The sequence below is a fragment of the Saccoglossus kowalevskii genome, chromosome 10 (genome assembly GCF_978046115.1).
Source record: "Saccoglossus kowalevskii chromosome 10, keSacKowa6.1, whole genome shotgun sequence".
In the NCBI taxonomy this organism is placed as follows: Eukaryota; Metazoa; Hemichordata; class Enteropneusta; family Harrimaniidae; genus Saccoglossus; species Saccoglossus kowalevskii.
Genome location: NC_140650.1, coordinates 7,544,908 through 7,561,247, shown reverse-complemented (window position 1 = coordinate 7,561,247; position 16,340 = coordinate 7,544,908). Strand labels below are relative to the sequence as shown.

The 16,340-nt window shown below is 32.6% G+C and overlaps 1 protein-coding gene across 1 annotated transcript in view; it reads right to left on the bottom strand.

The window, feature by feature from the left end:
* Positions 1-3,376: 3,376 nt before the first annotated feature.
* Positions 3,377-16,340, bottom strand: part of LOC102805403 (prominin-1-A-like) — an 84,236-nt gene continuing 71,272 nt past the window's right edge. Inside the window, exons 12-23 of the mRNA XM_085504832.1 lie at positions 14,727-14,879; positions 13,967-14,093; positions 13,379-13,482; positions 13,148-13,232; positions 12,755-12,901; positions 11,385-11,465; positions 9,362-9,445; positions 6,005-6,058; positions 5,818-5,898; positions 5,523-5,591; positions 4,261-4,350; positions 3,377-3,499 (exon numbers count right to left, since the gene is read on the bottom strand). Coding sequence (XP_085360958.1) covers positions 3,377-3,499; positions 4,261-4,350; positions 5,523-5,591; positions 5,818-5,898; positions 6,005-6,058; positions 9,362-9,445; positions 11,385-11,465; positions 12,755-12,901; positions 13,148-13,232; positions 13,379-13,482; positions 13,967-14,093; positions 14,727-14,879 — 1,198 coding nt within the window. The remainder of the gene's footprint in view (positions 3,500-4,260; positions 4,351-5,522; positions 5,592-5,817; positions 5,899-6,004; positions 6,059-9,361; positions 9,446-11,384; positions 11,466-12,754; positions 12,902-13,147; positions 13,233-13,378; positions 13,483-13,966; positions 14,094-14,726; positions 14,880-16,340) is intronic.

The window sequence follows — 16,340 nt, the reverse complement described above, 5'->3', positions numbered from 1 at the left end:
ATACAAGAAACGATATACCACACACATCTATACAGATGTTAAGATTTAACAACTGCAATGGTCTATACAAGAAACGATATACCACACACATCTATACAGATGTTAAGATCTAACAACTGCAATGGTCTATACAAGAAACAATGTAGCACACACATCCATACAGATGTTAAGATTTAACAACTGCAATGGTCTATACAAGAAACGATATACCACACATATCTATACAGATGTTAAGATCTAACAACTGCAATGGTCTATACAAGAAACAATGTAGCACACACATCTGTACAGATGTTAAGATTTAACAACTGCAATGGTCTGTACAAGAAACGATATACCACACACATCTATACAGATGTTAAGATCTAACAACTGCAATGGTCTATACAAGAAACGATATACCACACACATCTATACAGATGTTAAGATTTAACAACTGCAATGGTCTATACAAGAAACGATATACCACACACATCTATACAGATGTTAAGATTTAACAACTGCAATGGTCTGTACAAGAAACGATATACCACACACATCTATACAGATGTTAAGATCTAACAACTGCAATGGTCTATACAAGAAACGATATACCACACACATCTATACAGATGTTAAGATTTAACAACTGCAATGGTCTATACAAGAAACGATATACCACACACATCTATACAGATGTTAAGATCTAACAACTGCAATGGTCTATACAAAAAACAATGTAGCACACATATCTATACAGATGTTAAGATTTAACAACTGCAATGGTCTATACAAGAAACGATATACCACACACATCTATACAGATGTTAAGATTTAACAACTGCAATGGTGTATACAAGAAACGATATACCACACACATATATACAGATGTTAAGATCTAACAACTGCAATGGTCTGTACAATAAACGATATACCACACACATCTATACAGATGTTAAGATCTAACAACTGCAATGGTCTATACAAGAAACAATGTACCACACACATCTATACAGATGTTAAGATCTAACAACTGCAATGGTCTATACAAGAAACGATATACCACACACATATATACAGATGTTAAGATCTAACAACTGCAATGGTCTGTACAAGAAACGATATACCACACACATCTATACAGATGTTAAGATCTAACAACTGCAATGGTCTATACAAGAAACAATGTAGCACACATATCTATACAGATGTTAAGATTTAACAACTGCAATGGTCTATACAAGAAACGATATACCACACACATCTATACAGATGTTAAGATTTAACAACTGCAATGGTCTAAACAAGAAACGATATACCACACACATCTATACAGATGTTAAGATCTAACAACTGCAATGGTCTGTACAAGAAACGACATACCACACACATCTACACAGATGTTAAGATCTAACAACTGCAATGGTCTATACATCTATACAGAGACACAAACTTACCAACTATATTAGAGCCTTAACATTAAAAGTGAGAAAGAGAAAGATTAAGTAAACATGAAAATATGATATCTTCAGAGGTTATATAAATTGAAGACAATATAACACCTATCACCTACAGCTACAGCTCAAGATAAGTTGAATTTAATATAAAATACATTTTGTAATTGATTTAGTGCACCGCATAGCTAAGGGCACAAATGGAGTGACAAATTTTGGTTTTTAGTCAATTATGTATTATTAACTATAGTTAACACCTAAATATTTACGATAAGGCAAAGACCAAGAAGAATGATTTGTTTTCAGTGGGAGGATTTATAGTGACATTTTTGTTGCTAAATTTGTTGAATAATTTTAGGAGGGGAAATATGCAAATTTTGCCAAATTTCACTTTTTTAAAAATTTTTTATGGCATTGTATGAACATCTGTATTCTATGAAAATTTGAAATTAAAATCATTAGTGGAACTCGGTTAAATCCAATGGCAATGTAAATCAGCATATATTTTTACTTAATTATAAAATATGCAAATTACAATTATCTCAGCTTCTTTTTAGTGCACATCCCAGAACTTTAAAAAAAAAAATAGCTCCTAGACACTTTGACCTTTTCTTTTGAAATTTTCACAAATGATTGACAATGTCTTTATTTTCAAAGCTTCGTCAATGCATTGTTTTTGGTTCAACAGTGTTACAACAATCGTACAGACAACTAGCCTGGGTATTAATTTATGCATAAACTTGAATTAGTGAAATTTGAGCTACTGATCAGTAAAATCGACAACTGATAGACAATTTTCAAGACGGCACTTTCTTCATAGTAAACAGATGTACCCGTAAACCAATTTTGACAGGAAACAGAGGCATGGTTTAGAAGCAAATTTTTTTTAAATCACTTTTGACCGAAAAACACACATTTTTGTGCATACTTTAAACTACAGTGTCCATAAAAAAAAAAGATACAAAATTTTAAAATTCATACAATAAGCTTTATAGTTTTGTGGACAGGGGAGGTCATCTTGGTTGCCTAATTAACTAATTAAAATACCTGTCAGGTAAACTGCATCTCTACCTTAAGAACACTTTTTTGCAGCAGTGAAAATGTCAAATTATGAAAATAGTGAGTTCCACTTCTAAATAAGATAGGTAGTTTTCTGCATGCTTTTCTGTCCTACTTTTAAATTAATAAAAACTTCATATCTAAGCAAAACTAAAGTAGTACCATATTTTTACTCAGTGCTAGGGAAAAGGAGTATGGTTGAAATGCAATCAGTGGATGTATATTTTTTAACTCTACATGCATTACGCACCAACTGCATAGTGTTAAACACCAACATGGTGTATAAACAGGCATGGACGGAGTCTATTATTCAAATTATGTCGCCCTCACCCACAGCAACAACGGTGAATAAAAGCTCCACAAAAACACTAGAAACAGTGATTCATTGTATTATATTTTCTACTTTTCAGATGTGAATGGCACCATGAATGTTTAGGGAAGGCATAAATAAAAATAGGATTTGATTTTACAGCACTACCATTTAATTTTGCCGATAAAATGCGTCAAAAAAACCCGTTTCATCCACATCATTTTGAAAATGACTACTTTGAATACGAGGTGATATAAACTAGTGCGTTGTTTGTTTCTGATTACAATTAAATGCATTACAAAAGGTGAACATCGATTGACAGTTGCTGCCATTGAATAATCAGTCAAATTAGAATACTAAGCTCCGCTCATCCCATGGGACATAAAAGTTGGCCTTTAACGTGTAACAGCAGTCATACAGCATTGGAACTACATGCATATATATATATTTATAAACTATGTAATTTGCATGTGTTGTATATGCAGCATGGAACCATATATCAAACATGACATGGCCATGTATTGAAGTATAAAACACATCGCATACAAAATATACAAGACACATTTTAGAAAACTTACTCATCTAGACAGCCTTCTTCATATTCCATTCTTCGATAATGCTTTGACAGTTTAACAGCAAAGATAATACTAGGAATGAAAAAAAATAAACCCCAACCCAAAGAAAACCAAAAACAATTCTGTGAAAATAAAAGAAAATACATGATAAACATACATACTGGTCAATTTAATACAATTATAGTAGAACTATTACCGGTAGTTTTATACCATTCATTTATACTGAATATCTATGTGTTCTTTTTGCCATGGAAATGCATCAGAGTATGCGCCATTGTGTTGACAGTGATTTTGTTGACAGTTAATACAGGTTTATAGTAGAAATTTTGACATTCTGAATAAATGAATATTGGCTAGCGGAGATGGTATTTTTCAACCATCATTTTAAATTTATAAAATATGTGTAAATTTTCATATAAAAAATATTCATGCCCAAGTGTAAATCTGTGTATGTTAAAGGGTGGTAGTCGTTGCACTGCACATGTCTGACATCTGTGTTGATAAACATTGATTTTCCCACAATCCAATGCGCTCTTCTAATGTAAATCTGTGTATGTTAAAGGGTGGTAGTCGTTGCACTGCACATGTCTGACATCTGTGTTGATAAACATTGATTTTCCCACAATGCAATGCGCTCTTCTAATGTAAATAACAAGTATGAGGTTTGACCTGGGTGCGACTTGCACTAATTACCGCCAGTGACTCTCTCGATATTTTCCAATCACATAAAAAATACCAAATTAAAACTTGGTAACGTCTCAGTTTGTACTCGTTGATCTGCGCAACAGCCAAAGTCGCATCTTTGTTTATATAAGATATGAGATGCGTCCGGGACGACTACCCCACTTTAAACAAAAACTATTATTAATCAAATCAAACTTACAAATGAATCTACAACGTAGTTACAGATAACAATATTCATAGATTTATATAAATTCCATACTGGTAAACAACCACCAAGATCATTGGATACCTATAATAAGACATCATGTATTTCAGAACACCATTTAATGACCTGTGATAAGAAGCATTGTCTATCTTGGAATCTTAAAAGTCTGTTATAAAATTAAGGTTCCACAGAATTATGAAATTATCAGTATATACCAATATATTGCTCTACGATGTCGATATCCTTGTAATTTGTAGTTTTTATAATTTATACATTGTGTACCAAGGTCAACTGTTGTCATCTCTTATATATATCAAGCAAAGATTGCAGATCACACTTTCATCACATAGAGTGTAAAGGTGGAGTTTGTCCACAATATTAGCTACCTTCACACACAGCAATGTACATCGGCATATACTTATTATGATATATGTATGTATAGTATGGCAATTCAAACCTGTGTGTGAAAAGAAAGCTTAAGTTGTGCACAAACCCAATTTTAGTGAAGAACGCCTGAATCAGACTTTTTTGTTGTAAAACCATATGAATTTTTTCCCAAAAAACATGTAGCCAAAGGAAAATTAAATCCATTTGGTACAAAATTATCCGAAAAAACAACAACATAAAAATGGGTGAAATGTTGCACCATGTGTTGAAAAATGATGGTGTTCAAGAGAAGATTCAGATCCCAACAGTGTGTGCGTAGTGCCCTCAGGTATCCAACAGAAAAAGCGAATCTGCCTGATGTGGGCGCACATTTGCAAGAACAGTCCCACAATTATATGATTGCGAAATGTATAATTGTGGTCTTTAAGTGAGATTTACCGGTAGTACATATATGCTCAGTGACAAAATAAATAGTATATATGTATATATAGTATTGTGAAGTGTTTAGTTGTTGTGTTTACGGAAATGTTCCAAAACATGTTACTAATACACAGAATATAACTTCTATGACGTTATTATCATATAGTAGTTGAAAGCGGAAGAAAAGACACAAATTAGTAAATCCCAATTGCTGTTCAATTTTTTCCAGTCCTAATTCCAATCAATCGCATTATACATTGAATGCAATGGTCAGAAGGTGGGTTAAGAATTTGATTTCACCAAGATTATTTCTTTTTAAAAAAAATAAATCTGACTGGCTAAATTTACACATATTTTCAGAATTTGTAGAGATTGTATGACACCAGACATCCACCCAAAGGAAGCATGCACGATAATATTCAAGAAATGTAATATTTATTTTCACTTACAACGCCTAGTACATATTTTGCATACTGATCAGCATAACCTAACACCAAATTCTGATATTGAAGTAAAAGCTGCAATGCAAGAAATATATAAATTAGAAAAAAGTGAAATAAAAGAAATTCATTTCAAAAATACTAAAAGTGTGATTTTTCTACTATTATCATCTTATTATTCAACTCAGTCAGCATTTTACAATCAGTTCAATAAAGCCATACTGAATCTATATTTGAACTGTTTGTTTAATAACAGTTATGCTAGTGCTAATATTTGCTCTGATATTTTTATTGGTATACTTACAGAATGTACAATTACAGGTCCTACTGTATGAATAAAGGTATCAGCAGTTTCTGCTGTCTCTAAAACAACACCAGTATCTCTCTATGAAAAAAAAATAAATACAATTTCAGAGATATCACTTTATAGAATCCTATGTTGTCAGTTGTAAGTGTAATTTGATTTAAGGATATGTTTCAAAGTCGCATACCTGTAGTGTTGCTGCTTCTATTTTCAAGTCACTTATTTTAGATTCCAATGTATCCTGTAAAATATGATTGTGTAATATCAGATATGTGACCACAACTACATGATTTATAACTCATTCATTAAAGTGCCTGTGCAATGCCCACCCTCACGTTTCCCATTTTAGATCTGTATCCCACTGAAATGGGCAGTTATTGATTTTTTTGCTTAAAATGATTACTTGTATCCAAGTAAATTTGGGATATTTCTTGTGTTGTAGCCACGCCCACCTATCCTGAAACGGTCGACTGTTTCCGGATTTCCGACTCTCGCCGAAAGTGCGCCACCAAATGCAAAAATGTGGGAGGAAGTCTGTAAACTGAGAACAGACTTCTCAAGGTAGAGTGAACCAAGTGAGTATTGGTCACCAGATCCGGGAGGAGAATAACACACTGGAGAGAAGCACTTGTAGCCAAGGTGTTTATTGCTCAACTGCTAGGCCTGGAACTGAGTCTAAATACTCACGAGATGTTCCATACAATGTATCAATATCATTATGCAAATAACTAAACTAAACGTCATAGCCTCAAATCAATACAAAGTCATACCCCTGAGTCGTAATAACACTGGTCATTCAGTATACATTTAAACGATATACATTTTTCAGTCAGCGTTTTTCTTTTCTTTTTTTTTGTCTATTTTCTTTTTTTTTGAGAGAGAGAGAGTTTTTAGATGTTGTGTTGACGAAAGCCACTTAGCCTCAGATTCCTTTTTTGGAAAAACTGTCCTCGTCCATGACAAAAAAACAACTAGGTTTAAAGAGAAACACCGACAACATAAACCTGGCGCAAGACTTTTGAAAGAAATAGATTCCGGACCATGATCACCAAGGTGGATTTCAGAAGAGAGATAGACGTCCGGCAAGTGTTTCAAATGAGTTGACTTTTTTTGCGATCCTGATTATCGTTTTATAGAAACCATTTAGTCCCTGTTAAGTAAAAGGTAGCAAAAGGTAGCATAACTTTGACAGTGACACGAAAACGAAGCGTCGGAAAAACAGGAAATTACACAGCCCTTACACACTGCTAATTGTTTTCATTTTCGAAGGCTAAAAGTTTCTGAATTGTTTGGTGGTTGGTGTTGAATGTCGAATTCACACCTCTGTTCTTTTTTTACCTCCATGCTTGAAGCTTGATCTGCGTAATAATTTCTGAAATAAGAATCCGGGCTTGGTCAATGTGTTTCCACCAAATAAAGTTTTAATATGATGTTATAATTATGACAATCACGCCATGGATCACGCTAACTCGAATCCACTCTGAATTTATCTGTATGTGTGTCAATCTTGGTTATTTTTGTTATCCGCTTTTAACACACTTGCCCTCGTCGTGACCCGATGCGTTCACCTATTTCAACAAAATTTCAATTTATTTCCATGTGGCTGTCATTTATTTAGTAACTGTGATTTGTCGTTTTTTAAATTATTTTATAGTGATCACTATAGTCTAATGTTTAGAATGTCAAAATATGTTCTCTTTTATTTTAATTTTGAAAGTTTTACTCAGACGATCGATGAAATAAAACAGTGTAGTGACGTGCCTAGTAACCTGCTAAATAACGAGATAATTCCGTCAAATTCTATTTTGTCCAGCGACAGTGTACAAACGTGCGCCGCTGACGATTACCGCGACCAGCTACACCAGAACGAACATATTTCGCATCTAACTCAACAAAAATTGATACTATGTGTTCATTATGGTCCATTCCTCCTCGACGAAGAAGTACCTAAGTGAAAATTTAGTCAAAGATGAGAAAACTGCAGAAGAAATTTGCCTTATTTACACGTACTGGCAATGCAAGCTGCCATGCGACTTCCCCTTCTGACGTCACAAGGGGAATTTCTGTATGCAAATAAGAAGCTAATGAGGAGCCTCGTTTTAAAATACACAAAAATAAAGTTGCCGTAGATTGAGTTTAAAACACATTTTTTCACTTAAAAAAATAATTCATGCTTAGAAACATAAAAAATAATAATATTTATGTATCAATGGATAATTTTAGGCGTGAAAATAGCAGCCATTTCACAGGCACTTTAAATATATACAACATGGAAATAATGCAGTCAGTGAATAGCCAATCAGTGATTAGCATGCTAATACAGTCAGTGAATAGCCAATCAGTGATTAGCATGCTAATGCAGTCAGTGAATAGCCAATCAGTGGTTAGCATGCTAATGCAGCCAGTGAATAGCCAATCAGTGATTAGCATGCTAATGCAGCCAATGAATAGCCAATCAGTGATTAGCATGCTAATACAGTCAGTGAATAGCCAATCAGTGATTAGCATGCTAATGCAGTCAGTGAATTGCCAATCAGTGATTAGCATGCTAATGCAGTCAGTGAATAGCCAATCAGTGGTTAGCATACTAATACAGTTAGTGAATAGCCAATCAGTGATTAGCATGCCAATGCAGTCAGTGAATACCCAATCCGTGATTAGCATGATAATGCAGTTAGTGAATAGCCAATCAGTGATTAACATGCTAATGCAGTCAGGAAATAGTCAATCAGTGGTTAGCATGCTAATTCAGTCAGTGAATAGCCAATCAGTGATTAGCGTGCTAATGCAGTCAGTGAATAGCCAATCAGTGATTAGCATGCTAATACAGTCAGTGAATAGCCAATCAGTGATTAGCATGCTAATGCAGACAGTGAATTGCCAATCAGTGATTAGCATTATTGAATAGACAACTAAATAGTAAATTGTATTGCATAATAACTTCCCAACTAGATAAGATTAACACAATTAACAAAATTAAAGTAGAAAAATTATTCATTCTTCATTGCAACAAAGAAATAAATGCAGGTATCACAACAAATAACAGGGCAGGGGAAATCAATACAGAGTATTCAAGAAAATGTTTGAAATGGAAAATTATTTAACAAATTATTTGCTAACAAATATTAATCTACAAGAGTCAATCTTTTAGTTCTGTTTAAGTAACCATGACCTCAAAATCGAAACGGGGTGGCATACTAAACCGAAATTACCAACAACAAAAACGAATCTGGAATCTTTGCTCAAAGAATGAAGTAAAAAAAGAAGAGCATTTTATCACAACATGCCTTTTTTTACAAAGAACAAAAGAAAAAATTATATGAAGAAGCCAGAAAACAAATAAGCGTTTTACAAATTTGACAGAAAAGAACAAATTTATAATGATAATAAGCAATAAAAATAATGCAATGGTCAAATTCATTAAAAAAAACTTGATCATGAGACAGCAACATCTCTTGTCAGTATAGCATAATATCCAACTACATGTATTGTAAACATTTCATGCTGAACGTAAACAAGATGTTAGAATTGATCCTTAACTTACCACATAGGATTCCATTCCATCCACATGGTCTGTTTGAATATCACGCAGATCAGATGCATGCTGCTGTAAGTCACTCCGTAATGTCTACAAATCAAATATAAAGCAATAATCAGGTCCACGCTTAAACCTAAAATTATCTGTATTTAGAAACTATACCAAATGTCTGATGTGATGAGACATTAATTGCTAAGTAAATCTACAAGACCCAATGGACAAAAGACAATCAAATTATCTTTAATATGACAGCGATGACAGCAGCACAATTTTGCATTTTGTGTGAATATTAAACAACATGCTTTACACGTGTTATGAATGTATGTTGCATGGAACCCACAACAACTATGGCGCAAAGCTCTTTACATCAGGCATGTTAGAGTTATAAATATGACTGAATACCATGAGAAGTTGTTGTTCATATTCAAATTACAGCTGTTGAAGATGGTACCTATGAACGGTTGATTTTGTGAGTAATGTTTCACTGTGAAAACTATTTTCAATTAGATTTTGAGTAATGGAGAATAAATGTGGCATAGATCTGAATGCCATAAATTATTTTATTTCAAACAAGCATTGACAATTAAAGCAACAATAACTGTAACGATTTTTTCTTTATTTTACATGTTAATTTGTAATGGTCATTGCTGAAATGTGGACACTGAAAGCATTGCATTTGCTAGTGAAAGAGATGACCGTGGGTTGTGTCAAGGTCTACAGAGGGCATCATCAGTTCAGTTTTGTCGAGGGAACCTCAGGGGTTAGCGTACAATATGAGAACTTACCAGGGGCCCTGGACTAATTCAAATACGTCAACCTCTTTAGAGACTAACCCTCTCTCTGGCGGCCTTTCACTGATGATTGTATGTGTCATTTCCAATAATAGTGTGAATTGTGTGTTACAATTTTCTCTGGTCTCTCTCACATGACAAATTTCAACAAAATGATGACTACTAGACCCTTAGTTTTCATTTTATGTGTATAGCCTTGTGTAGGCTCACTTTGCCCATGTAATTCTGTCTAAAAAATATTTTGGCCATATTTATATGGTTAGATTTGAACAAAAATGTAATTCACAGTTATTGTTTCTTTAATGCATGGTCCCCATGTTTTTACCAGTGATCTATCTCAATACTCAGTCACATGTACATGTCTATCAAAGGGCTACAATAATCATCTGTGTGTCAATTTCAATGCAATATGACTATAAACATGAATATAAACATGCATGATCCAAATACAAATTTTAATTAAATTCACCCTGTTCATCTCTGATAAACGGTTATGGACACATTTAAAACATACTGTGATTTCTAGATTTTAGACAAAATGGCCATTAATTCAACATATTTGGACAAACTAACAAAATAAAACAACCTACGACATTATGAGTGAAGCATACTTGTGTGCACACATTAAACTGAATGAAATCATGTGGAATTGGCATAGACATAAATAAACAAAATGGCCGCCAATTGACTTTTTTTGCTCAACTCACAATATGCATGATCATGATATAAAGTTTGAATAATATCACCTAGTTCATCTCAGAGAAATAGTTCAGGACATGTTAAGTATCAGAATTTAGCAAATTTGAAGATCAAAATAACTGCCAGTTGGCCATCATTGATCAATGGTAATGAAATTCAACATATACATGTAAGTCGTTGTACATGATCTTTGTGCTAAAGTTTGAATATGATCTGTCAAAGCAAGTCTGAGAAATGGCTCCAGATGTAAGAACAGACGGTCAGAACCCAAATTAATAGTCTCCGATTTTTCAAAACAGGGACAAAGATCGTTAACAATCTTCCAAGAAATAATACAATGTTCCAGGAGCAATTTATAGCAGTTTATTTTGGAGCCCCATGTTTGAGAAAGTTAGTATCACAGAGTAAATATAATAGATGTGATAAAGCTGAAAGTTAAAGTTGTTTTGATTTCATGACACAACATTAGGAGTAGGCCATGATACTATCTCACAGTTGTTGCATATATATATGTGCTGGAAGAAACTAAATACACTTACAGGATCACCAACTGCTGCAGAAGCTGTATCAATATTATCAGCAATCTCTACTAAGTTAGCTTTTGTTATACCTTTTCTTATCTGCAAAACGGTAACAGTTACAATAAAGAAAAGTATAATTATATTAATGCATCAAAGCTAGCTGTTACTTTACTCTTTCAAGTAAATAATGGAGTCAGACTGATACTTTTTGCATTGAATTTTTTGCATAATTGTTTTTCTTAAATGTTTGTACTTATTTGTTTTTGTTTTCAGTATATTTATTTTTAGCAACCTTTTTTTTTTCACTTCCAAAAGTAATCTTAATCCAGATTCAAACATGTTAGCTGTCCCTACACATGCAGTGTTTTAACCTAGTAGTCTATCACACTGTTTAAACTATTTTTAATTCTGTTAAAGATAATTCTTGTTTAGTCACTCAGTAATAACATTGATAATGTTTTCTTCACCTTGCTTGAATCCATTATCTACAGTCCTCACCTTAGTGTACAATTTTCACAACCAAAAGTTGTCTCAATAATGGACATGAGCAATATGCACAGAGAGTGCAGGTAGTGGGAACCACAGGATTCAAATAAAACTAGATCAATAAACTGTGTTAGTTACCGTAATACAGATTAGTTGAAGTTGCAGTATGGACAAGTACTTGTTATTTGATACTACTGTAAAACCATTTATTTTCACTGACATTTAATTTTACTATTTTGATCATATTCACTGTATTCTAATTTCACAAATTTGTCAAAAAAACAATGAGTTAATGATATTTTACATGTTCACATAGATTTAGTTTGGCATATTTTACTTATCGGCGAACATAGCGAAATTAAAACCCAGTGAATAATTACCCCCTTTACAGTACATTGACAGTATATAATGATGAAGATGAACACATGGAATCATGAAATGAAAATACTTTTCTTGTAACACACCTCAGAGCATTCATTCAATACCACAATGAAATTCTACAATATGAATATACACTGGTTGTTATGATACTTACAATAACAATAACTACACATGTGTATTAGTGGTTCTGATTTTCCAATGAATGAATATGTGTGTCCTCCAAATGCACTATCATTAGTTTATGATAGATCATTGTCTGATTTGTTCTAAAATAAATGTTTTTTATCCATATTGCATCTTTAATTTGCTTTGAACTAGATTAGCAGAACAAGTGGGAACAGCTGGACTGACTTTCATCAAATTAGATGCAAACCAAAACTACTTATTTCATAAGTACATATAGTAAGAACTGAGTTATTGATTGAATGAAATATAATGGCTCAGTTAACCACATTCACATCCACACAGTTGTAGGCCATCAATAACACAAATGGTTGCCAATGTGTTAGGAAAAACATTACCTCATCAAGATATCCATCAAAATCAATACCAGTTATGCCAGTTTTATTAAAATCTTGTAAAGAACTTCTTGTATCATCACTCAATATGACAACATCAGCCATATCCACATTCACACCACTTAACAAATTCTCTAACTCAGGAAACTCCTGAAATTTAAAAGAATGAAAGAGAATCTATCACTGAAAATACATTGAATATAATAGTACACTGAATATTTACAAATTAAGAAGAAAAAAATGGTGATAATTAACAAAGAAATGGAATGAAAATGTTGAGAAATAATTTATCATTTGAACAGCACAGAATACATACACAAATAACAGTAAATTATAACTTAACACACATGACAAACTTAAATTCTACGAAATCTCAAATATTAATTTGTTACTTACTGATCTGTAATCAACTAGTGCTGATATATTCACTTTGTATTCAAGCATCATTACATCATAAATAGCCCCATCATTCTGACAACCACTGTACATGCAAAGAAACAAATGAAGGTGTGATGTCTTCATAAAAACAAAATACTGGTATAGATATTTAGCTATATATAGAGGGCGCTGTTGCATAGCCATGCTGCCTTGTATTGCAAACTGGCTTTGTAACAAAACATCATATACCTTAATATTCTTTTAACTGTTAATGGTATGCTGCCATCTCCCAATACTGCTGCACCCAGAAAATATTCAGCATTGGAATCCAATATATATGGATAGTCGACAATCTAATGGATAAAAACAATATATTTAATTGATTTTGGTAAATTTAAGCGGAATTACAAAAACTATTTTAAAATAAATTAACCCCTCAATAATACTTTTTTCATGTTTATTCTTACAAAAATGTGATGTCAACTTTTCACATGAAATTATCACTGCACCATACAATTTTCCTTTGACCCTTTGAGCACAAAACTGAATTTTTGTTATCATTCATAACATGAAAATATGAAATTGTTTCAAAAATTTTATGAAAAAAAAATAAAATAGTGCAAAAATCTGCACAACAAATCTGGCTGGAAATACTATGCATTTATTATATCTCAGTGTTTCTAATTTAACCATCACATGAAATGAAAGAGAACATCACAATTCTAAGAAAGACGGAAACTTATCAGATTAATGTCCTTTGAAATTGTGTCAACAGTGACAACAGTTTTTTGATTGTTTAGCTAATACATATTTTTACTGGCTATTCATAACACTTACCCTGTCTACTAGATCCTGTGATTCAAGAGGTTCACATAAAAGTTCTTGCAGATTGCCACCAAGTAGGAATGATATAGTGGTCAGAAGCATCAATAAAGGTGCAAAGATGAAACAAAATACCACACCACTGTGAAGAAAACAAGTTACTCAAGCATTGGGATTCGGGTCTACTATATTTTAAATGAATGTACAAATAATTGATAGTGTCCCAATTAATTAACTCTTCACTCTTTTTCACACTTAAGTGTTGAAAGGCCAACTAAAATCACTGTAAATTAGACATGAATGTGACAGTTATCTGTGTAGTGCACTCAGTTGTAAGTATGTGTATATGTATTTTTTTTGAAACATAACTATAAGAAAAAATAGCCAGAACTTTCAAACCTGGCACATATGCTCCCCCATGCGACTTGGTAAGATTTTGGGGGACAAAAGGTCAAAGGTTAAGGTCACAATGTGAGTATGTATGTTTACAATAAGAATTCAAGGGGAAAAAAAAAACTACTTTTTTTCATACTTTATATGTGTTACATTATATGAGCCACAAAACCTGGTTAGATCAAGTTCAAAGGTCAATGTCACCAAACACATTTCTGGTCATAACTATGCCTAAATTATGGAGTGTTGATATAGAAACTGAAGAAGTCTGGTGCAGCTAGGTTGACCTCTCCAAGTGCTGTCTAAATTATATTTCATCTAGACATTAGCACTGAGCACTATCAATTTGAAATGCACACATAACATCAGCTGAGTGACTTACCCCATCAACATTGTTCCTCCACAATTTGACATACATCCTCTTTCAGTGGGTGCCTCATCTTTTTCATGACCACACACACCACATAACAGTCCCATAAAGTAAAATGTCACAATCAGTAACACAAACCCCATTAAACACGTACCAATGTACCAACTATTAAGAATAAAACAAAACAATCATTTATTATTATTAATATTACTAATATTTATCATAAAAAATGTCCATAGATATGAATTGTCTGATTATGTTGTATCTCTTCTTGTCATTGATTATACAGCTTGATTTTCTGTGTTGTTTTGGCTGAACCATTTATTTGTGTTTTTTTTAAGGTTTTTTGCATGCAAATGCTCAATAAATAGAATAAGTGTCATGATATTAAATATTAATTAATATAATATTAAGTAAGCTTAAATGATAAAGTGATCGGTCTGGCAGTGCTGCTGCTGAGAATCATTAAGTAAATTACATTAAGTTAATGGTGTTGCAGGGACTTGGCTTACAAAGCATTATTCATGCCTATGGGCGTCTGTCAGGATTCTAGTTATTTAATTTCTATTAATTATAAATTGACACAATCAATAAAAGCAGATGAATAATGGTCTCAATCCATAGATTAAAGTTACAAATATTTTAATGTATTTCAGGAATTAAATCTGTAATACGTAAAATCTGTATTAGAAGCCACACCCATTCTTTTTGAACAATTGAGACCCAAAAATTCACCATTTCTCATCTGTGTAGATGTTCTAATAGAAGCCGCATCCTTCTGTTACAGTGTACCATTTTAATAGAAGTAGCAGCTTCTAATACAGATTTTACAGTAGTATTAATACATGTTTCTAATATACTAGTGTAAAATCATTTTCATTGGATTAGCATTTAATTTCACTATTTTGATGCTTTGAGCAACTTCACTAAGTTTTCAAGTTCATAAACTTGGCAGAAAAGTCACAAGTTCCACTGTTATTTTACATGTTCACATGGATTTAATTTAGCGGATTTTACTTATTGGCAAAAATAGAAAAATTAAAAACCAGTGAAAAAATACAAAAAAAAAATACAGTATAGCAATCACTGATCAGAGAAAAAAGATTGTTTAAATTACTTGTCACATTCAATGAAGTTTATATATGTATAGATATGTGGTTTACAAAGAACATGTGACGTGCCAACATGTAATCATATTACATATTATTTGTCTACAGTCACAAACTACCCAGTATTTAATTTTTAAAACATATAATAAATCGTGACAGTACAACCTACATTATCACAAATATTGTTTAAATTTTCATAAACATGTGAGCCCATATTAATGGGAGTAAGTCTTTAAGAAGACAATAATATATTGTAGAGGTATGTTTAAAAGAATCTTACATGTCTGATGATTACTCTTTTTCCCCTCAAGATCTGAATGTTTTTTCAAAAATAAGTGTCCGATGCAGTTTCAAGAATAATTCGTTTTTATATTACGCATTTCCATGCCCATTAGGAAACTTGATGAATCATTGTAAATTTAATTTTTGATCTAGCGATATACTTGTCTACTTTCTAAAAGTTAAGTGTGTCAAATCAATAACTTATTTGGCGAGTAACTTGTAGTTATCTTAAAAG